The following is a 24,372-nucleotide window of genomic DNA, read 5'->3' as shown; positions in this document are numbered from 1 at the left end:
ACTCCACCACTTGAGGCAGGAGTTCTCCACCAACCTGAAGGGAACAAGCCACCCTTTAATGAACTGAGAACCATGGCCTCGGACTTGGAGATGCTGGTTCTTATCCCAGCTGCTTCACACTCAGCTGCAAACCGTCCCAGTGCACACTGAAGGTCCTGGATTGATGGAGCCAACAGGACAACATCATCTGCAAAAGGCAGAGATGAGATCCTGTGGTCCCCAAACCGGACTGCCTCCGGCCCCTGGCTGCGCCTAGAAATTCTGTCCATAAAAATGATGAACAGAACCGGTGACAAAGGGCAGCCCTGCCGGAGTCCAACATGCACTGGAAACAAGTCTGACTTACTGCCGGCGATGCGAACCAAGCTCCTGCTTCGGTCGTACAGGGACCGGACGGCCCTTAGCAAAGGACCCCAGACCCCGTACTCCCGGAGCACCCCCTGAAGAGGGTATAGAGCTGGTCCAGTGTTCCGCGGCCAGGACAAAACTCGCATTGCTCCTCCTGAATCCGAGGTTCGACTATCGGTTGAATTCTCCTCTCCAGTACCCGGCACAAACTTTCCTGGGGAGGCTGAGGAGTGTGATCACCCTATAGTTGGAACACACCCTCCGGTACCCCTTCTTGAAAAGAGGGACCACCACCCCGGTCTGCCAGTCCAGAGGCACTGTCCCCAACCACCATGTGATGTTGCAGAGGCGTGTCAGCCAAGACAGCTCCACAACATCCAGAGACTTAAGGTACTCAGGGCGGATCTCATCCACCCTTGGTTCCTTGCCACCGAGAAGCTTCTCAACTACCTCGGTGACTTCAGCTTGGGTAATGGACGAGTCTGCCTCCAAGCCCTCAGCCTCTGCCTCCTCACCGGAAGATGTGACGTTGAGGTTGAGGAGATCCTCAAAGTATTCCTTCCATCGTCCGACGATGTCCCCAGTCGAGGTCAACAACTGCCCACCTCCACTGTAAACAGTTTTGGCAGAGCACTGCTTCCCCCTCCTGAGGCACCGGACGGTTTGCCAGATGGTGCCAGGATGGTTTCATAGAGTAAGACACGAATACCAAACAGCTTGCTCCTCGGGAATATATAAAAAAATAACCAAAGTTGTTTTTTATTTCATGTTGATACATTCTTAGACAACACCACAGAATAGTTGCATGAGTGGCCAGATGTAAATATCTCCCACAACACTGGGACATAAGCAGCAAGGGCAACATGAATATACCTAGTACAAACAGTAGAAAACATACATGCTTCCTTTTTTTAAACAAGTATTTAGTTTTCTAAATATATATCCATATTTCTCTCCATTTCCCATAGTTTCCAGGAACGTAAGAAACCCGTCAAAGCCATATTCTGCTGTGTGAGAACATATCAGTGGAAGATAATGGTAAAGAAACATAGTAAATAAAAAAAAACAGTACAATTCAGAGCAGACAGGTGGAATCAACTGTTAGATTTTCATTATTCAAAACTTTTTTTCTGTTTCAACATCGAACATATCAGGCATGCATTGACGACCTCGACATCAACGCTGTTTGTTGTACCAGTAGTCCAGGAGGTCACCAGGTACTCGGCACAGAGCCAGCGCAGACTGTTGTCTTGGAGCCAGCTACAACACAGTTAAGGGTCGTCATCATCATCATCATCATACACCGACAAAATACTGGAGAAGTCATCATGTATGAGAGTGTGAAGAAGGAACATACGTCAGGATGGGATGCTTTCATCATGGGACCACAAACATTTCAAACAAGTCAAACAAAAAGGCTTTTACAAACACGCCCATTTATTTATCTATTTATTTAATGTTTTTATTTTATTTTTTTGGCTTTGCATTCACGGCCAGCTGAGGAATCCGATTTTTACCATGTCAGAAGACTGAAGTGAAGATTTCTGGACCCACAAATAACACAAAAGCATGCTTCGTCACGCTCTCATCCTTTTTGGCTGGCCATGAAAGTTCACAGCTTAAGATTTGTTACAAGTTTCTGAGAAAACAAGCGTCTTCAGATCTGACTCCCAGTCAGATAATCAGGAGAACACTGGAAAGGTCGAGGCAGTCTGGTTCTCTGGTTTAAGTTGGAGGTATGTGTGGGGCGAACAGGACAGGTGCATGCAGGTAACAACAACAGGAAGTTAGTTACTGTAGTTTGGCTGCTGGTGCGAGTGCTCACCGCCACAGCTGGGGCTGTGACACACAGCTCATAGCCCTGATAAAGGTACTCTAAAGCAACCTGGGCCCCGTTGCAGCGGTTATGTAAAATTGCACTTGCTCCTTCCTAAAGTCCGATGTCAGTCAAATAGGAGCACGGATAGGAACGATCGGGTTTGTATGAGGCGGAGTGCAGAGTGTCAGACTGAAAATAAATAATTAGACTGTATTTGTCAGCTTCATTTAGTTTAATCAGTCCTTACTGGAAGTAGTGTGATCAGAGCAAGAAGCAACTGAAAAAATCTCTTTAAAGGTTTAGTCGTCTTTTGTGACATTGAAGTGACAAAACTCAGATTCCAGGTGGCAGCGTGAGCAAAGCCCTCCACATCTCAAAGCAAAGAATATGGCTTTAATAAAAAACAATGTGCATTCAAGAAGCAAGACCAAAATAGATTCATCATCAACGTCATAATCATTGTTCAAAATAAAAACGAAAATCAACACAGAAGCCATAAAGAACTACACGTGGTGGAAAAACTTGCTGTTGGAAGTACATTAAGAGACGACTCCATACAAATCAGGCTGAGACGGCTGCTTTGTTTGACATCAACAGCAGACAGAACGCTGCTGACCATTCACAGCAACCCAGAGGCTGCAAGGCGTCTGCTCATGCACCCCGTGTTTGTTCTCCACACCACAAACAAAAGGATTCTGGGTTTTACATACTTTTTTTTTTACTTTCAGACCAGTTTCCCAACATCACCACGGCTCTTTTTTAAAAATGCTTAGCCGCCCTCGTCTCTGCTTTCTGGCTTCTTTCTCTCAGACACAATGAATATACCCAAATTCTTAGGTCAAAGAAAAGTCCCACAAGGCTCCACACCAGAATCTCAACGTCTGTGGTGGGCAATGAAGCACGAGACCAAAAAAGACAGAAAACTTAAAACACTCTTCTGCTCCTCGTCTTTTTGCTCCAGTTTCCTGTTTTAGACAGCAGGGCAGGAGACCAGACATCCCCTATCGTCATTACCATGTCTCTCGGTTTTTCTTCAGTCGTCGTGATGGAGGAATGCCATTAGATCACAAGGTCGTTGTAGCTCACATATTTCTTCTTTGCTGCTGGGCCTAAACAGGGAGAAAATGGACATAAGACAAAGATCAGCCTCAGTCTGATGTGGCTGCTAATAAAGATGAAGGTTAATGGTTACCATTATGACTGAAATGAATGAGAGAGGTAGATTAAATTATCCCAAAGTTTTTAAATAAGGCTCGAGTTATGAACTCTCAAGGATAGAGCAGTTTGAAGTCTTTGTATTGGCAGAGTTGACTGACTGCCTTTTTATTAAGAAAGTTGTCTCTTCTACTTTTATAATTCAGTTTTGTGTTGGATGTGAACTTTTGTAGGTGCTGAGAGGTCATAACTCAGAAGTGCAAGCATCTGTAGAAGAAGAACAAACAATGGAAATCCTGAGGTATGTATGTGAAAATAGCAGCTTTGGCAAAACAAGAACCAGGAACTGGCCTTTAGTTCAGTCTTCTTTTGTTAATGGCGCATCAACTCAGATTCCTCCAAATCTGATAACCCCAGTGACAGTGGGACAGGACATGGTGTCCCAGCTACACCCCCCTCCATGACCCTCTGCTGCCTACAGCCTCCTGTTGTTATTCCAGCTTCTCCACCCTGTGTTGTCAAAGTACGGTCTGTAAATCAGCCCCGCCTGCTGCTTAGCCAAGGTTAGAAGAAGGATTTTCCAGCCAGTAGTCATGTCAAACGGCCATGGAGGAGCTCTGGGCAGCTAAAAGTCTGAACCAGCAGCTGTCAGAGTGAAGAGGTGGCGTCTTTAGCACAGTTGAAAATAAACCCAAGACAAACTCTGCCTCCTTACCCTCAAGGTTGAATAGATATTAGCTACAGTAGGTTTTAAAACAATGAGCCTCATGCAAGAATATTTTCATGTTCTTATTCTAATCTTTTACCACTCATGATTATATGAGTGATGTTAGACAGGATGATAAACAGTCTACTTGGGATGTTGATTAAATGTGTAACTGACACACTAAAATAACAGCAGCTATAGCTACCTAATACCATTATATTGCTCCTTTTATTATTAATCAGAAAAATCTATTTTACTCAAAACAGGTGAAAGGTTCCTCCTATTAACCTGCTCATTGGATTGATAAAAACCTTTCTCAGTTTGATCAAGGTAACTAAAAAATAGTTACAAATCAAAAGAAAGCCAGAGTGCACTTACTGCATGTAGGCAACACAACACCTTAACGGGCCTCAGGCTGCTGCTCAGCTCACTGTATAAATGGCTGTTACACATTTGTCAGGTGTTATTGATGTCAATCCAGTGGACCAAGGTTAGTGCCAAAAAAAATCCCTTGGCCATATACTGCATACCGATGTGTGATGCAGTCTGGATAGAACAGCAGACCCTGTCAGGCTCACACAGCTGCTTTCTGTGTGCATAAGACAGTTTATGAGAAAGTTCAGTGGCACTTAAATATGCAGACTGTACCATGTTCTCTTTTATCTTTCTGGCATGATTGATGGCTTAAAGCCATTTGTCACTCGACGAACACTGAGGGCCAAGGGGTGCCAACACAGAAGCAGAGCTGCAGGGGGAGATAGGGAAGTGGTCATAACTAAAGGGACGCCATGGATGACCCCTATATCCAGTCTGAAGCTAGCATTAGCTGGCTAACAGTAAATGTGTCAGTCCAGTAAAATGCTCTGGTTACTGCTGACGTTACACAAATCTGCAGTTCCTCACAAATTAAAATCATATTAGCTCTTATCAAAGGTAAAATCCTGACCATGCTAGGTGGCTAATGCTACCAAAACAAACAGGTTAGCTTTAGATGCTAACACACCCAGAAGGAAGAAGGCCACATTTGAATCCAGTCTGAGTCCTCTGGCTGCTTTTAACCCTCTCCATGTCAAACAGCCAAACCCGTGTTATCCCTGGTTGTTGCTCTTTCTTTGTCCCACTCTCTCTGTGCATGGGAGACACCACGTCCTGTCCCACTGTCAGAGGGGTTAGCAGACTGTGGGGGAATCTGAGTTAACACACCAGTAAGGCATCTTCCTGTCATGTGGACTTTCTGAATACTTTTTGTGCCCACTTTGCAATCTCTCGGCTCTAATATTTGTCAGGTAAAAACAATGAAGGTATTGGATTAAAAAATGAATTTCAGGTCAATTATTTCTTTAAATCTCCACATTCATTCCCAAATATAAGATGTCAAAAGTGAGTTAGGTATATTAAAATGATAGAAAGACTAATCCCCAGAGAAACCAATGTATTTCACTTCTGCAGGCAGCCAGGGCAATGCCATGAGAGGAAAGTACTACTTGTAGGGATTCTTTCTGAGAGCAGCCAGGGCTATATGAGTTTCAAGAGATATGAAACCCTTTGTTGAATAAGGAATCAGCTTTTCGAGAAAGGCAGAGAGGCCTTATAGGAGTCGAATCAGAAAGATTTAGTCTTTGAAGAGCAGAAAAATGATGAGAGATAGAAGTCTTTGTTTTCAGGGAATCAGCTGTTGGAGCACAGAGCATGAAGACAGAGAGGGCCATAAGTGAAGGGAAGAAGAGATGAAGCTATCTGAAGTGGCTGAGGGGCTATTACAGTGCTATGAAAGCGACAGGGAGGAGGCGAGGCGGGAGGCAACAGCAGCAGCAGCTGAGGAGGAGGCGAGAGAGTGAGATTGAAAATCGAGTGAGGGGAAAACCAGTAAACCTCGGCTGAGTGAGAACATGTAAGAGGGAGAAAAATGGGGTGAGGAATGAGGTGGGAGTCGTGCAAGTGCATGGTCCCAGGCCAACAGATGGCTCTGCTGGTCCTTCGGGGAGTCCTGACTGCGGTGCACTCTGCCAGCATGGCTCCACTGCTGCTCTGTCCTCTCTACCATGAACTGGCTCTAAAGATTAAAACAGGCTGGGCTCCAAAGCCGCTGCAATGTCGATAACACACCAGGAAAAGTCCCCCACCGCATGTTAACAAACAGCACTGACTGAGCAGCCGTGATCATCAATATCTTACCAGTGGGGCTGCAGCATTTATACGAACAGCAGCGGTAGGTATGGTGTAAAGTACATGCTAACAACACAGTAGAAGGTGCTCACGGCCTTTCTAAACAAGCTGTTCCCCATTGGCTGTGGACAAGTTAGGCTAAACCTTCTACCAACTGAACCCTGAACCCTCCTGACAAAGAACTCCTGCTCCCATGTTCGTCATCATTAGGGAGATTATTTAGCTGTTTGTTTTTTCACTTATTTTCATACATACAACAACAAAAACTACCTGAAAGTATATATTATAAAAGAAAAAACATTTTTTTAAATTGCTTTTTACTGTGGTACAATTCACTTTGTATGGTACAATGCACTGCCAGTAGAGGGCGCCATATGCTAGGGCTAATTTAAACCTGCTGCACAAATGATTAAGATGAGGGTTGGTACGATGACATGTCTACCATTCAAACATTTTGAATGTAATCTAATGGCTTAGTCTGCTAAGTAGTACATATTATTTACCTTTTACTTAGGAATTTAATGTAGGCTGAGTAGGTTTCAGGGGCTATACACATAATTTTCACTTAAAAAGTAGTAGTGTTTAGATGCAGAAGCTGTAGTCTCCCAGAAAAAGTGGGGACATAGCAACCAGACCAGAAATATGAAAGCGGAAGTGAGTTGTACCAGACGCAGCAAAAAAAGCTATTTTTTAAAATGTTTATATATGAGAAATGTATGTTTACACAGAAGACCCAACTCACTACCAACCAGTAACCTGCCTTTCCACAACATTGAAGGTCCTATCAGGCACCATAGCTACCAAGCTACAGGTCCACATCAACCAGTACATGAGCACAGCTCAGAAGGGCATCGGGAACAACACCAGAGGCTCAAAACACCAGCTGCTGATAGAGAGAGCACTCACCAGTGACTCAAAAGCCAGACAGACCATCCTGAGTTGGAACAAATTTTCTGGGCCTCGCCCCATGGTAGCTGCTTGTGCAAAATTCACAGAGGACTATGTCGGTGCATTTGTCCTCCCAGTAGTGTTGAATAGGGGGTTTTCCAGCATACTACATGCACAGTTTATGTCCAGATGAGTGCATGAGCAGTCAAAACCTGAGGGCTTGGGGTCAGAAACAGCAGCGCCTGAAACAGCAGCACCAGAAACCGCCCGGAAATCTTCTTCCCAAATAGCCCTATTACACTCTGCTTTCCCTCCTCATGTAAAAGTTATGAGTCAGTTGAAAGATGGTGATAAGGAGCTGTGGACGTACACTTAACATTCCTTCCACACTCTCAGTAAAATATATTCCCCTCATCTCTCTCTTCCCCCTCTCCTCCAACCCCCAGAAGAAAATGGATCAAGGTCAGGACAGCAAAGCAGAGAGAGAAGATTAATTTGCTCTTACCTCTGATAAATTATGAAATTAGCCTGTCAGGGGAGAAAAACATTATTTGGTGAGTTGTCCCAGAGAGCCCCAGAGGGAACCTTACAGCAAGGTGGTAATTTGATCAGACTGCCATGTAATTTCAATTTGTGCACTTTTTGTTTCTGGGATTTTTTCCTATCATAGTTCTCTACAGTTTCCTGAGGATCAGAAGTGTGAGTCTGTACACTGCATCACAGGCTTTGCGATGGTAGGCGTTAGGAAAAGACTGGGCTGAACATAACAGTTGAATATCTGGGCTTATGGAAACTAAATGTACAAGGAGTTTGGACTCAACTGGACTTAGACGTGTCATATTACATTTGATGTGGTGCTGGTTGAAATCAAAGCACCACTGGTTCTAATGCAGCCAGCCTCCATCTCCAACACATCGACAACGTGAATTGAATTTGCTCAAATTAAAACTAAAGATTTTCAGGAGTTCTCACTGTCTATGAACATGAACATATGACTGAGTGTGTCCCATAATTATCCTCCAGAGGAGGAGCCGCTTCCAGATGTGGGTTATGTTCTACTAGTTTACTTCCCAGTTACATTTTGTTAGGAAATGTAACTGCTGTCTGGATATCTTAACTTCTAGTGAATGGAGCACTACATTCATTTGGCGCCAGGACAATGACTTTAGTCCTTGGCACTGAAAAATAAAGCTTGGCATTGAAAACAGAACTGTAATGGCAAAAAACAAAACCGTATTTGAAAAAGCAAACACTGGAATTGAAGTATTTGTATAAAAAAAAAAAAAAAAGGTGTTAATACTGGTAATACTGGTACTGGTTATTTTTTGTTAACCCTAGTCTTTTTCAGTGCCAAAGTTTGTTTCTGTGGCAATCTTCTGCTTTTTTGTTGATGCCAGTGTTTTTCACTTCTCTGTCAGGGTTTTGGCATGGCGGGGAGGGCTTTAAGGGGCGGGGCTAAGGGGAGTGTGATCTGCATACTCAGGTTGAGATCCATGAGGAGGGGACCACCCTCTCCCCTGAGCCGCTGCTTGCACTGAGGCAACTGTCTGCCGAGCACAGCTGCATATGGGGACTGATTTGTCCTTTATTGTGTTTATTCATAAACGAAAGTTTGCATGCATTTGAAAGTGGGTATCACTGAGTGTTAAGGGTTTTTCTAGGGTCTAAAACCCTTTCACAACATTCAGAGGTGTAAAATTATAGAAAATGTCTCATCTCCCTTTACTGTTAAACCAGAAGCCAACTTCAGCTTCCCTGAGTTCACCAGAAGCTCTCAGACCACCTCTTTCACTTTATAGACATTTTTCCACTCCACACAGACCTAAAATTCATTAGCCCCGTTCCACATGGTGTCAGCTAACATCACTGTGTGGGAGACAGTCCCAAAAGAGCCCTATAGCCTACCTGTAGCTAACATTAGTTATATAAACTATAGCTTACCTGTAGTTAACATTAGCTATATCCTACCTGTAGCTAACATTAGCACTTGCTGCAGCAGACCTCTGCCACAGCAGCACAACGCTGGTTCAAAGTGAGCTTTAACGTAACTCGGTTCTGTGAGCACAGACGCCAGCAGAGACAAACACAGCTCCAGCTGAATTTGCGGAGGCCGCCATGCTCAGCAGACAGAAGACTCAATGTGGACGGCAGCTCAGGGGAAAGGGCATCCTCTCCTCATGGATCTCTATAATAAACACAGGCAGTGGATACCACTGAGCACACAGGTTAATTAACGCTCCTCATTCTGTTGATCGATTCAGGCAGTCTTACGTTGCTCCCAAAACCTGTTTGCAGGTGTAAATTAGTTGCATAGGCACATTATTCCAAGAAGGGACAAAGTTGCAGGAGCAACTATTCAAATACACACCAAAAGCAACTGTATAAAATAAACAGGGAGCCTCTTGTTTTTAAAGAACTAGTTCAGCATGTTGGGAAATCTTTTGCTTCTCTTTCTATCTCTGTCTTCAAGCTGCAGAATATTTGCAAAATGCCAAACTATTCCTTTAAAGGAATGTGGGTGTGGGGAGCGTTAAAGACACATCCTAAGCTGGACTCAGCAGGTCGCCTCCCAGGACAAAGACACAACAACAACCAGTAGTTTAGACTGGTTGTCAGCGAGTTCTCCTAACAGGTGCAGCAGAAGACCCACTACTACAGTGAAGTCCATTCAGTCCAGGAGGTGGGATAAGCATATGGTTGGAGGACTACAGTAATAACTTGATGTGTTGTGCTGCTGTTGATTTCTGGCCCAGTGTTACAATTCATTTAACACATTTAATGCTCTATATGAGCCATGCTGAAGAGTTAGTACACATTATGTTCTGGTCAGTACTTACTGTTGGGGTCGACGTTCTCACACAGCTCTGTCTTAGCCTCTCCGTTGGGCCGGTCGCTGGCCTTGTGGGAGAGTCGGGACGACATTGTGGCGGCTGTGACGACAGCTTTGAAGGAACGTTTCCTCTTCTGCACATTGAGCTCTGGGTGGAAAATGATGACGTAGACTTTGGGCATGTAGAGCATCCCGAGGGCCACAGAGGCGCTAAGGTTCATGGAGATGGTCAGTGTGGTCATCTGGATGTACAGCTGGGGGGAGATGGGGAGAATAAAGTGGAGTGAGGGAAAGTGGTTTCACATGTGGACAAAACCAGTAAAGTGGTTCTTTCATAAATGGACACTGAGCTATGAGAGGAGAGCAAGTCGAAGGTGCTAATTTGGTCTCAGGTCTGATGTTTCCAACTGAATCTGTCTATTCCAACAGCATTTTCTCCTTTTGAACTCGACAAAGGGAACTGAAAAAAAAACTTAGAAAAAATTAACTGGACTAGATTTCTAGGTCGAAGACGTTTCACCTCTCATCCAAGAGGCTTCATCAGTTCTGACTGACTGGTGTTGAGCTGGAGATATTTATCCCCCTCGGTGGTGTTTCAGTCCTTAGAAGGCCAACAATGTCCCTTAACGACTGAGTCTTATAGCCCAGTATCGGTGAGAGTCGTTACCTGTCTTTGAATCCTCCCCTGTTGACCGACGTCTGGGGGTTTTTCAGTTCACTAAATGTAACGTCCTCAAAGAAAGCTAACTGGGTCCAGTGAAGCAGCTACCCGATCTGTAGCTTCAACAATGTGACCTCAACCAAAGTGGAACTGCTTTGTGTGTTTGCAGTAGGAACACACTGAGAGTGTCCCTTCTTCATCCTGCTGGATCTCTGGCCCATACTCACCAGTCAACAAATACAGCATGAACTGATAAGTCAGTGATAAGCTGATACTGGGTGATGCTAACTAGCATGTATAGGCTCAATTTCTCTTATTAAGCCTCTTCCGGCTCTTTCAAACCAGGAACTCACAAAGATGAAGTAGACCACTTGGATTATATAAAAAATAACCGTGCTGGTTTATTCAGAGGATCACAGGCAAAATTAACATCACACGTCCAGATCTCTCCCACCACCAAACCTGCACGCAGGCAGCATGGAGATGAAAGACCCTGAACCCAAGAACCTATACAATTTTAATCACTTGGTTGGGATAGCCCATTCTACCCAGGCACGTCAAACTGTGACGTCACCTGATATGCCAGCTTGCAGCTGACCATAACAATAGTCAAAACATGAGGAAAGTCAAGGTGTGTGGCTGTTGATTAGTGGTGTGTATCTAGAACATTTTGACATGACATTTCACATAAGAAAATATTATCCTTACCATTACAGTTAATAATAACAATCACCTCCTGCCTGCAGCCTTTGTCTTATTTAATTAACCTTGGCCTCGATGCAGTCTGCAGAGCTCATGACAATGACTAAACATTTAACAGCCTGAGCTAGACATCCTGGCTACACTAAACATTTCTAGACAACAAATCTCTAAATATCTATCTGACTAAGAAATTACCTAACACATGTTAATGTTAGAAAGCTATCTAATCTACTGAAACATAACTTGGACTGGGTTCTTACTGACTTTAGTGCTTGTGGAGCTCTCTTTGGCCTGTTCCCATGAATGTTAGGTTTAACATGAAGTACTATACCTTCAGATGTGAAAATGATCATTTTGCACGTGAAGTGTCCAGAAACCACTTTATCATGTGAGGCACCGGCACAAATGTGATGAAGTCCCACTCACTGTGATTCCATCTCTGCAATATATTTTCCTATTGGACCCATTTCGAACTAAATCCTCAGACCCTGCTGTCACTCCTCTCCGTCCCTGTAGACAATATGCAGATGCTTGGAACCAGCAGGGGCCCTGCTCGGACTCACGGCTGCGATGACGTCAGGCGTCATTAAAGAGCAATTATGAGCGAGCAGCCACAGTGAACAACATCATGTAAAAGGCAGCAGGGAGTGAAATAGTCCGCATCTTCTGCTTGTTTAGGTGCTTAAACAAGCCTGAACATTTAACACATCAACTCAGATCCCATGGTGCAGTGCAGCTCCAGCTCTGCAACGCTGCTTCACATTGGTGAAATGAAGCAGCCGCTTCACAAACGCATGGCCCAACACAGGAGGGCCAACTCCAGTGGACCAGAGTCAGCAGTCCACCTCCACCAGAAGGAGAAAGGACATTCTTTTGAGGACAGTGAAGTCCAGATCCTCTCCAGAGAACATCGCTGGTTTGAGAGAGGAGTTAAGGAAGCTATTTTTGTAAAAATAGAACACCCCTCACTAAATAGGGGTGGTGGACTAAGACACAACTTGTCTTCCATCTACAATCCTGTTTTGAGATCTCTGCCCAAACATGCCCACCAGGACAATAGGCATCGGTTGACAGGTAACGACTCTCACCGATACCGGGCTGCAACGACTCAGTCGTTAAGGGACATTGTTGGCCTTCAAAGGACTGAAACACCACCGAGGGGGATAAATATCTCCGGCTCAACACCAGTCAGTCAGAACTGATGAAGCCTCTTGGATGAGAGGTGAAACGTCTTCCACCTAGAAATCTAGTCCAGTTGAATTTTGAAGTTTTTTCAGTTTACTATGACCTGGATGACTGAGAATCTGCACAGACAACTCAACAAAGGTTTACAGTGGGCTGATACTGCATCCCTCTGAGCTGCTAGAGAACACTGGACATCTCTGAACCTGCAAATAAATATGGAAACTGAATCCAAAGACATACCGCAACTTCCAGGCCAAACTGGAGGCAGAACTTTTACTGTAAATAATATGTCTGTTTTTTAAGTCGAGAGCTGCCGGAAAAAATTTCGTTGTGCTATGCATAATGACAATAAAGATTCTGGACTTGACTTTTACCTGTCTCTCAGCTTTCGGCAGCCCTGTGGTATGACAGTACAATCAGTAATGTGTTGGCGAACCCTCAGAGTGCAGCACCATGTCACCTGCCCCTGTCATGTGGTATCATCTCGTCATAAATCAGATTGATGTATTTAGTTAAGTTCACTGCAGCACAAGGTGCCCATATGGGCTTGTAACATGCTTGACAGTTATCAGCTGGTAGAGTCACACCAGCAAATTAAATAACAAGTATGTACCATTATGACACATACAGAATTCTCCTAATTGCCAGGCATTTTCAATAAATCCATCAAAAAACAAAACTCTTCTCCTTAAAAAGCCAAAGCAGCATGAGACCTTCAGCCAAAACAAATCAAAAATTTTTAACTGTTTTTTTTCCAAATGGGAAAGTGGAACATAACATGGAACTCTTCAGCCAGTACACGATCACAACCAGCATCAGTGCTGCTCCTCAGGAAGGCTTTTAGTATGTCGGCCTACTTCCACTGCCAGTTCTTAACTGGGCTCACAATGACCTAGTGCCGCTCTCGCTCTTCATTCACAAGCTAACTAGCTCAACCACCGCTGCTCGCCCTCTCTTAGCGGAGTAGATGTAGAACACAGGCAGTGAAATTGTGACAAAAGGTAAAAAGTACAGCTGTTAGGTATAGTTCTGATCCCTTTGTTTCCACCAACAAGGCACTGAATAAAACAGAACTAGACAGTCAACAGGCCTGAGCTGCAGTTGTATGGAGTGTCCTTTGTTAGCCACCATGTTGGAAGGGTTTTTTTGGCCCTGCAGGGCTCTGTGTCTGTCACATGACTGAAAATAATGTAATGTGCCCTATCTAACCCTATCTCACAATGGGGACCAGTCCTTTTAAAAAACTCCTGGATCCAGATGATGGTCCACATCAGCACCAAGACCCAATCGATTTTTCCAGGCCATACCCAACCTCTGGAGAAAGTTTCATCCAAATCCCATTCATTATTTTCAGTTGCACTCTGAACAAACAAAGCAACAAACTAGGGACACGCCAAAACCACCTTTCAGACCAAGTGTGAGTAATTACATTTGAGTACTCGCAATACAGAGTACTTAATGATGCTATGTTTCTACTATAAAAGAAAAACAAACTACAATTACCATAAAAGTGCAGTGGCACACACGCGAGAAGCTGGGGCCGCAGTTGGCTTTACTTTTGTTGTTGTCACTTATCTTAAAATATCTCCGAACCGCTGAGATTCAACGAGTGGCTCAACCAGCGTGAGGTCAATGTAATGCTGCAGTTAACTGGTATCGGTGGGACAATTTTTACGAGTATGAGAAGAGTACTAGAGGGCACTATCGGACTCAATCCCCGATACTGGTATCGGTATCAGTGCATTCCTACAACAAACACTGTAAGAAATATTACCTCCACCCTCAGCGGAGGTAAATAAAGCTGCATTAATGCATGTGGGAGGAGACTGTGTTCACGGCCATGTGGTCCCAGTGAGAGCACCAGTGTGATTGAAGAAAAAAATAAAAGTGTGGACAAAAGACATGTTCTAAAAATGGATCAATAGGTGTCAGTGTGTCACCATGTGAACAACTGACTATTATCCTGTCTCCATCAGGGCCTTATTTAAACTGACACAGTCCATTTCTTGATATCCTGCTAAATAAAAGAACCTGGGCTGTTTGCTAGACAACCACCCTCCAGACTCGTTATGAGCCGGTGAAGGATTGGTTGTTAATATCCTGTGTTTCTTGACCCTCACCACCAGCAGCAGACAGCAGGGCCACTGCATAAATGTTTTATGTGCTGTGTATATTGCACTTGCATCTGAAGCCATGGCCCCATGAACGCGGCAGAGGGCTAATATCGGCCGGATGAATGCTTAAAGAGCCCCGGCCCTGCTGTAATGGACTTCCCAGAGTGGCGTTCATAGAGTTCAGCCCCACTCTCTTTATGTGTTATGTTCCATCTGTCGCAGTCTGATGTATGCCCTTTACAGGGAGAAGTCGCACAGGAGGCTGAGGGGGCAGGGGCTGGAAGACTGCAACAACCCAGCACAAAGGCTTGGATGTCTTCTCTCTTGGTGTCCGTGCATGTTTCGGTAAATGTGTTAAATTAAGATGAAACGAAAAACCTGTTTCACCGGCCGAGGACTTTTAGTGATCGACTGGCAAAAAACACCCAGGAATAGCCGGAACATTTATATATCACTAATATCCACAGTGCACTTCACATAAGTCAAGAGTCAAGTCAAGAATCTTTATTGTCATTATGCATAGCACAACGAAATTTTGTCCGGCAGCTCTCGGCTTAAAAGACAGACATATTATTTCCATAACACACAGTTGTATAAGTCAATATAAAAATATAAAGGAGCCTCTAAAGCAGAAACCGTTCCCTAAATGAAATCATCAAACCTGTTAGCCAAACATCCTTCCTTCCCTTCTGGGTGTCACTGTAAAGCAGAGCTGCAACAGGCAAAATACAAAACCGATGAAGAGACAAGATGTTTGTGACAAATTTATCTGAACAAATACTCCAAATATTCCCTAACAACAAAGTACAGTTGGAGATAAATACTTGAGTAAACTGATTTTCAAAAATGCTCAAAAAACATACAAGTAAACAAAAAACAAAAGCAAATGTAACTTGTCCCACACCCAGACGTGTGACTGGGAGCGGAGTTGGGTTCCTCCAGTCAGCGATACAGACATTTGTCTGACACTAATCAGTGTAGGAAGACAACAGCGCCGCAATATATGAAAACTCTGAACAAGCAACTCACAATCAAAAGACACAGTGACACCAGCAGCACAAACTACAACCTGACCTGGCGTAACAAGATGAATCCTCAGTAATTCTGGTAACGATGGCTGCTTCTGCTGTGTCTGATGAGTGAGATGTTCTGGTGAGAACAAGCCTGGAGTGGCGACAAGGAAAGACAGAAGTCAGCCTCCTCACGTCACAAGAGAAGCAGTAGGTCTGACGATCAGAGGAAAAACACGGGAGCCGATCTTGTTCTGTTATCACACGCTGTGTGACTGTAGATTAGGCTGAGAGCTGGACACGGGCAAGGTCAAGCTGTGTGTGTTTCTGGCAGTCTGCAGCTGTTATGTACCAGTAGGGTTAGTGGGACAGGTTTTTGAGTTCTGACTTTTCCCCCCAGAATTCTGTCTTTACAGCTGATGCATCTTTTACAGTGGCTCTAGTCCTCTTCTGTAATAAAGAAACAAGGGCTCAGGGAGACAGGGCTGCTCCAGCATGAAGCCTTTCTGGAAGAAGTGCCAGGCACAGGTCATACTAGAGGACGTCAGGCCCTCACGCCCCTCTCATGGAGTCTGTTTCTGACAGTGTGGCCTGAAACGTGCACACCAGTAGCTGCTGGAGGTCAGGTTATAGGGCCCACAGTGCTCCTACTGCTCCTCCTGGCACAGAGGTGCACATACCGGCCCTGCTGCTGCGCTGGTGCCCTCCTACGGCCTTGTCCAGATGATCCAGTGTTCCCTTCATCTTTTAGCAGCGTATATAGTTAATGACAGCCTGGTTACATAAATTGCAGAATACGTTTGAGGTAAATCTGTGCCGTGGCAGGTGAAGCCCATTTCCCAGGGCCAGTTAAATGCTGAGCTGGCTGTGTGCCTCACTCTCACCAGGTTTGATGTAGTTCTGTTGTTTACTAGCTGAAAGGAGATTTATCAGTTTCCTGGTGTCCAGCTGTTTCACTGTGGACTGAGCTCTCCTCAAATCCACCAGGAATCTCCTGAAATCAGATGGCTAATGCTTGCACATTTTAAAGAAGAGGGGAAAAAACACCTGTTCTTTGGTTTCTATCATTTGTACACAGATGAATGCAGACAGAAGGACCAGCGACCAGCTACAAACCAAGCTCCTCAGTGTTCAACCTGTTTACACACCTCAGTAAAACGTCCCCGAGCTGCAGCATCCATGATCTCACCACAGACAAGTGGAACAATTTCATTAGTTAACTGCTGTCAAAGGCAGCGCTCAGGCATGTCTCACATCTGCTCTCCTCCTCCGTGTCTGAACAGTTTGTGTGTCAGATCGCCTGCATGGGCAGCTGGGACGTGGGTGTAGACAAAGTCCATGAATTAGACTCCCCTGGGATCCCTACACAGGAGCGCAGACTCGTTACGGCGAGGAGAACATACTGCCACATGCTGCATCAGGACACATAATCTAACGATAAACAGTACAATAGTATCAGTAGCTCTGCAGCGACTACTTCTTATACTTTGGGTTCTGATCAATGGAGTGTTTCTACACTGTGATATTAGTGCTTCAGTAAATTATCGGAATACTTTTTCCACAACTAGGCTAAAATATCTACTCAGGAATAAGAAATTCATCCAGATGTTCAACTAGAGAGCCAGCTGCAGACACAAAGTTCTGTTGTGTGGCACAGCCGCACAGACTCCTTTCACTGGATTTATCCCTTGTGAATGGCTCAGAGTCCACGCTGCTGTGGATGCAGCTGTGTAACCTGAGCAAGCTGCCGAGTGCCAGCATGAAGGTCACTGGTTCCTGCTGCAGGTCGACGGCTGCTCGGCGCCTCCAGCTCTGTGCGCTTCATGGACATTTACATGAAGGAACCTGCGTGCACCGAGCCAGGTACGCTCAGTCCTGCTCCAACAGCAGCTGACTAATGTGATCGTCCTGGGTACATGTGCATGTGCGGGGCACCTGCGGTCCAAGGACCATGTGTGGAATTATGAGTTACAGTCACAGCACACAGCATGCAGGACACGGAAAGTACAACCAGACAAATGAGCAAAGGCTCAGAGGTCTGGATCGAGTGTCTGCTCCTGTTTCTGGACATAAACACGAAGGTCAGAGTCGCATCTGCAGCAGCACTAACACTTCACCTCGGTTATTTACTTGTTTTTTATTGGTGCACTGTAATGAAGTGCATTTAGTCAAGTAGTGTGAGTGAGTATTTGATGGTTCTACTCCACTACATGCACTGCACAGCTTTTCATACTAACATTTTACATCAACAGCATGGACTTGGAACAAGACAGTGCACTGCTATTGATTCAGCTACACAATACTATGTAAAGTTGTTACAATCAGCAGCAAGATTAAAATGCAATGTGCACAGCAGTGCATGAGTATCAAGTAATCCATTGATGTATAGTAATATAACATTCACATGGACCGATTTGCTTTGAATACTTTAATAACTGCAAACAGTTGATGACGCAGTATTTTTATTCAAGTACGATTTCAGCTCGACCAAACGTGGATATCCAAACCGAGTCTCGTCATGTTGTGTACATGCAGCATCAACTGTGGTGGCGAATCAACCTTTCCTCTATGTGTACAGAACAGAGCTGCCCAGTGAAAATTAAAGAGACTCCCCGTCTCCCCCTGCCACTTACCGCCTCTGCCTGGAAATATCGGTTCATCAAGTGATGGATGGTGTTAAAAGTGCTGCCAGACAGTGAGGACACAAAGACAAGACAGGCTCGTTTTTAACCAGGAAAACAACTGAAGCATTAAAATGATTACAAGCTTAAACAGTGGCGGGACGCATTCTGACTCAGAGGCTACACTTGTGTTTTTACAGTGACACAGTGAGTACAGGCCTGAACACAGCGGCACACACAGAAGAAGATGCTTGGACATGTCTCACCTGGAGGAGGACGATGACTGTGTGCTTGTACTGTACCCAAGTATTACTACGTCCTGCTCCTTCATCCTGTGACTTCACTCCATGTCAGAGACAAACCGTATACTTTTTACTACACTACATGTACCTGATAACTTCAGGTCCAGAATCAGATGAATCAAACCAAACCCAGTAGAACCATCAGACTCTATTGGTCCCAGTAGGAAATCCACCAGCTACCCAGCAGGATGGAAAGTACTTCCCAGTATAAGTATATAAGGTAGTTACCATCAGCTCCACCTTTACCAGCTGCAGCATTAAAGTGATGGACACAGTAATTAGTCACTATGATCCAGTATCAGAGACGTTACTGGGACACAGGCCGTTCTGCAGGACCAGTACTGGTACTGCTGGTACTTCAGGTAGATTTGGATGCTGATACTTTAGTACTTTTACATAAGTAGCATTTTGAATGCAGGACCTTTACTTGTCCTCTTACACAGTTGTAATGATACTTAAGTAAAGGACCTGAATACTTGGAGCACAAAGGTTTGTGTGACACTAAGCCTGAACTGGAACCATCAGCCACTTGAGGGAGGACGATGAACACAGTGAGACAGCAGATAGGCAGGTGGACAGAGACGTACAAGCACAGCTGCACAGCAAGGGAGAGGCGTTATGAACAGCAGAGAAAGTTGTGATGGAGCATAAGTGACACAGAGACGGCTGAGAGGAGAGTAATGGCAGGAGAAAGACCGATAAGAAAAGGAGGAGGCGAAAGGATGACAGGGCTGAGACAGGCCATGTGAGGGAGGAGCAGTGAGATGAGGGCAGGTGGATGAGCTGGTGGCTGGAGACAGGTGTGCTGAGGGGCCTGTAAATGATGAATGAACAGGTGAGAAGGCAAAGAAAAGAGGCGTGAAGATTGATGGTGAAGTCACAGAGTGGGGCTCCGGATAAAAAAAGAGATGCTGGAGTTGAGAGAGATGGATGAGGGGAGGTGTCGAAGGCTGGGAACCAGCAGGAGAGTGACTGCAGAGAAATGCATTGAGAGGGAGGGGCGGGTTCAACAGAGAGACTAGTTCTGCTTCTCAGCCAAGAGCTGAAGCGTCTCAGTCCACGGGACAACGTTACCTTCTGTCACTGCCCAGTGATGTTTTTCAAACTTTGTCAGGTAAACAAAAAGGCCGGTGCTATGTTGTGCACGTCTGTGCAGGTTCACATCAAGATGTCGATCACAGAACCAAAGTAAACTGAGGTGATTACATTCTCATCTGTGGAAAATCTGCAGCAAGAAAAGGAACAATAAGGTTTGGCTCCAAACTGAGGGAACATCTGTGTTTTCTCAGTACAACAGTAAATACAGTTTGACAAGGATCAGTCCTTACATCTCCACCTACATGACGGTCACAGATGAGGACAGGGCGTCCCATCTGTAGTGTCCACTGCCCAGTACACACTGTATAATTATTGGTTTGTGTTGATCACAGTCATCTGAAGTGACTGAACTGCAAAAGCACTTTCATTTTCCAGAAACACACAGCTTGGAGCCACTTCCTGCGTGCTGCCCACACAGCTTGCACATCGCCAGGATACCTGACAGGATGTTTCTGCACTTCGCTGCCGCTCAGCAGCTCAGCAGCAAAAGGCAGTTTCCACTGATCGCTGTTCTTCCAGTCTCATTTATGTAATCAGCTCCACTGACAACATGGCACTGACTGTACATCTTCTAACCAGGGCGGCTTCAGTGCCGTGTTAATACTGGTGGAGAAGTGTGATTTAGGTTTAGTCCATTCACATTACCGTTTTTATCCTGCTTTTCATAGTTTATATCTTCTAAGCATTTTGATGTTACAGCTGCCTCCGTCTTTGCTGTGTACAGTTACCATGGTTACAGGTGTGCGTCTGTCCCTGACCTCTGCAGCAGCTGATTCAGTCCCATTCAGACTCGAACCCTGTTCACTGGGCTCGGCCTGAGAGGAGAAGCTAAACCGTGGGAGAACATGAAGACGGTGTGGTTTGTTTAGCCGACATCCTGCCCACGGATTCCTACTTGCTCTGAAAATACAGAGGAAACACAAACCAAATGTGTTTCACTGTCAGAAAACACGGCACACTGAGCCACACAGCGTAAACACCCACACACACAGGCATATAATCAATACACCTTAGTTAGAAAGTCAGGAGGATGGTGTTGATGGCGGCGTTTAACCAGATTACAGTGTTGGATAGCAGGTTGATGACATTAGTGACCCCTGCCTGTGTTCATCTGTGTTACTGTGTGTGTGTTGGGGGGGGGTGCAGCTCAACAGCTGTGCTCTTTCTCTGACATGATTTTAGTTTAGTTGTTTTTATTTTTCTGGCTAAACACAGATCTGTCACAGTGCACCCGTCTACGCAGGCTGGATCACAGGTTTTCACTCCTGAAGGATGTTTCCATGCTTCAAAGTTGTTTTCCTCCACTGTAACTCTTTGCTTTAGCTTTTATATATCTCCAAATCCTCCACAGCCACATTTCACAGGTGCTGACTTAATGAAGAAACAACAGAGCAGCCCACAGTTCAGCCTTTGTCCAACTGACTGTGTTTCTCCGTGTCGAGGAGCACTGCTGCAGCTCCTCACGTAGAACAGCATGGACTGTGGTGTGAGAGGACGCCGTCAGGTACATCTCTAACCCTCCTGTAAACACACCGCTGGCTCTGCAAACAGCTCGGCTTAGCCTTGACGGCAGCTTGTGTTCAGGTAATGACCATTATCATGTGCATAATTTAGAGGGTGCCGAGTGTGTATTCAGCCTCACTCAGCAGAGGAAGGGAGGAAGGTGAGAGGAGGGCAGTCTGGAAGAGGGAAGCCATAGTGGAGGAAGTGTGATGCAAACCTGAGTTAGGCACACAGACACCTCCATGTCAGGTTTCTACCACAGCAGCTGTTTCCAGGTGTTGTCAGTAGCATGAAGCCTCTGGTGCATGCAGACAAGGCTGCATGAAGTCCAGGGCTCTGCAGCTGCACCATACATTAGCTGCTACTAGCATAGCTTTCAGGGATGCAGTTGCATTGTGGGTAATGTAGGCCCCCAGGATTTGACAAGGAGGAAGAATATGTGCAGTGCAAAAGATGATATACCCCTGGTTGTGATGCAAGGATTCAATCCTTACTTTACACTGACAGTGTTACCAGATGAAATGATCCGTCTGTGGAGGAGCTTTCAGTGTGAGCTCTGCAGTTCACAGTGCCTCCAGCTCTGAGGAGACCCAGTCTGTATGTGGGCTCAACAAGAACCTTCTCCACTTTCACTTGTGTTTACCCTTCATTAAATCTCACTGTCAAAAGCTGTTCAGCCCATTGTTGTACCCGGTACTTGTTACCATACTGACTCTGAGAGACGAGACAGTCCAAGTAACAAAACAGTGCTGATTTATTCAAAGGATCACAGGTAAAATTAACATTACACGCTCAGGTATCTTCACCTCCAAACTGCTCGCAGGCAGATGTAAGATGAAAGACCCTGAACCCACCAGGCCTATACATTATATCCCCTCGGTTGGGCTAGCCCCATACTACACAGGAACGTCAACCGAGACGTCTCTGTTACCAGCTTTGCAGCTGGTCATAGCAGTAGTCAAAACATGAAGCAAATCAATGTGTGTGTGTGTCTGTTGATTAAGTGGTGTGTAGCTAAAAACATTCTAACACGACCTCTAGTGACATGTCGTGACATTAAACATAAGAACATATTATGGCTAAGGCTACAGTTCTACACGTCATAATAATAATATTAAACCCCCTGTCTGCTGACAGTCATCAACTCTTCTCTCTAGTTATCCTTGACCAGATGTTCCCTGTAGAAACTCATAAGCATGACTAAGCATTTAACAGTCTAACTAGACATCCTATCTCCACTAAACATTTCTAATACATAAAGTATCTATCCAATTTCTATCTGACTAAAAATACCTAACACCATTAACCTTTAAGCAACAGGTGAAGACTCATCTCACAGTGAAGCAGCTGACAAAGTTGTGTTTTCTGACCTGTCCAGTGAATAAACACAAACCAGTCGCTCGAGGAAGGAGGGAAATTAATCACTTCCACTGACACACGTAGTTGTTCTGTAGCGTGGCCAATAATGTTCCCCGGTGTTTCCCACATTGTTCTAACTTGTTTGATTAGAATAGGCCCAGTGAAAAGCCACTGCTGCACAGGTGACAGGATCTGGATGCAGTGTGTAAGAGGAGCAGGTGTGTCTGTGTGTGTATGCAGCCGCAGACCAACACCTTGCTGCTCCGCCTGCCCCCTCACCCTGCCTCGCTGACAGCTCCTCACATCACCAGTAATCTGCCTCGGTTGGCACTGAGCCGGCCCCTAGGCCGTCTGTGCTAACTGCACTTTGAACAGCCCTCTTCAGACACAAAACGCCCCTGTGCTTCCATACACAGCAGGGTGTCCGGTGTTCTGTGAGGGCTTTTGTGAAGTAGTTAGGCCAGTTGTATTCACATGGCCCAACAGCACAAACCACACATCTGACCATCTGCATACAACGGCCTCTGTCCTTCGGTCAGGGGCTCCAAAAGCGTTTCACTCCACAGCACCTGTTACTCCAGTTAATATTTTAGTCAACCAGAATAAAACAAGTGAGCAGCTTTCAGGTAAATATTCAGCTTCAAGCAAATAAGTCAAATGGAGTCTGAGAATGTGTAATTGCATATCTTTTTAAGATTCTTGATTAGTTTTTAAGAGATCCTTGTGCTGTTTGCTGTTCTGAAATGCTAGTACTGTCTTGTTTTTTGGGTATTCTCAATTTGTTTTTTTAAGACGCGCCGCACGGAGCGGCAGTGAGTTCCAGTAGCTCCGTCCTCTTTTGTGTTTTTTTCTTTCTGTGCTTTCTGAATTTGTCCATCAAGATCGGTGTGTGGTATCTGTTCTTATGGTGTCTTGTTGCTTGCTCTCTGTTGTTTTTGTCCCTTACTGCTGCTGGAACACTGGAATTTCCCCACTGTGGGATCAATAAAGTTCTACCTACCCTACCCATCTTTCATCTTATGCAAAAGTGAAACCTGCCGATATTCTAGGTGTAAAACAACAATGGGTTTGCAGGGATGGGAACTGAATGTGTGAGTCTGAGTTGGTGCACGTCTTCAGCTACAAACCTAACAGATTTTCATTTGGTTATTGGTTTTGTTTAGTTCTGTTATACTGATGTTAGTCTGAAAACTTAAAACGCACTAAGTTGGACTACTGTCTCCTCATCCTTGTGGTGAAACGTGATGTGACAAGTCAGAATCGAACCACAGGAAGAGCAGCAGCAGAGGGAAAGGACAGGCTGCGATGCCAACAATAAGACTGACAACTGATCCACGGCTGCTGCGCACACAGAAGGGGTTTTTTTGTTATAGGAACCCAGTGAAAAGGGTCACGCCGAATAACGCTCGTCACGGGTTCTGCCTTTGTTTCCACTACTGTGTGCCCGCTTTGGAGGTGCATTATGGGAGCTAAATTTCAGTACCCCTCGGTGATCCACAGGTTAGTCACCTGGCATACAGGACTATGCTGAGTATGTGACCGGATACATTAGCACCTGTATCGACAACATTGTGCCCACCATACAAGTCAGGAGGTTCCCCAACCAGAGGCCCTGGATAAACAGTCAGGTACGCCACATGCTGCGTGCTCGCTCTCATGCATTCAGATCAGGCGATGAGACGGAGTACAAAGCTGTGAAGTACAGACTGAGGAAAGCCATCACAACGGCCAAGAGGCAGTACAGAGAGAAGCTGAATGGCTTCTATTCTACTGCTGACTCCGGACGGATGTGGCAAGGCCTGCAGCACATCACAGACTACAGGACCACCACCAGCATCATCAGCTCCACAGACAGCCTGCCGGATGACCTCAACACATTCTACACCCGCTTTGAGACCTCCAGCT

At 45.2% G+C, this 24,372-nt stretch overlaps 1 protein-coding gene across 5 annotated transcripts in view; it reads right to left on the bottom strand.

Annotated features, from left to right (window-relative positions):
• Positions 1-1,075: 1,075 nt before the first annotated feature.
• The window catches only part of grm7 (glutamate metabotropic receptor 7), a 226,561-nt gene continuing 203,264 nt past the window's right edge, over positions 1,076-24,372 (bottom strand). For 2 of the 5 annotated variants that reach the window (XM_020612152.1, XM_020612158.1), the window contains exons 9-10: positions 9,920-10,166; positions 1,076-3,276 (exon numbers count right to left, since the gene is read on the bottom strand). In XM_020612152.1, coding sequence (XP_020467808.1) covers positions 3,227-3,276; positions 9,920-10,166 — 297 coding nt within the window. In that variant the 3' untranslated portion in view covers positions 1,076-3,226. Of the gene's footprint in view, positions 3,277-7,587; positions 7,611-8,380; positions 9,268-9,919; positions 10,167-15,655; positions 15,739-24,372 lie in introns of those variants that run through there. The other 3 variants (XM_020612154.1, XM_020612153.1, XM_020612157.1) reach the window with 3 other exon arrangements.

Source organism: Monopterus albus, unplaced genomic scaffold (genome assembly GCF_001952655.1).
Source record: "Monopterus albus unplaced genomic scaffold, M_albus_1.0 scaffold121.1, whole genome shotgun sequence".
Classification (NCBI taxonomy): Eukaryota; Metazoa; Chordata; class Actinopteri; order Synbranchiformes; family Synbranchidae; genus Monopterus; species Monopterus albus.
The sequence above is the reverse complement of the archived record's forward strand: the minus strand, read 5'-3'. Positions and strand labels throughout refer to the sequence as shown.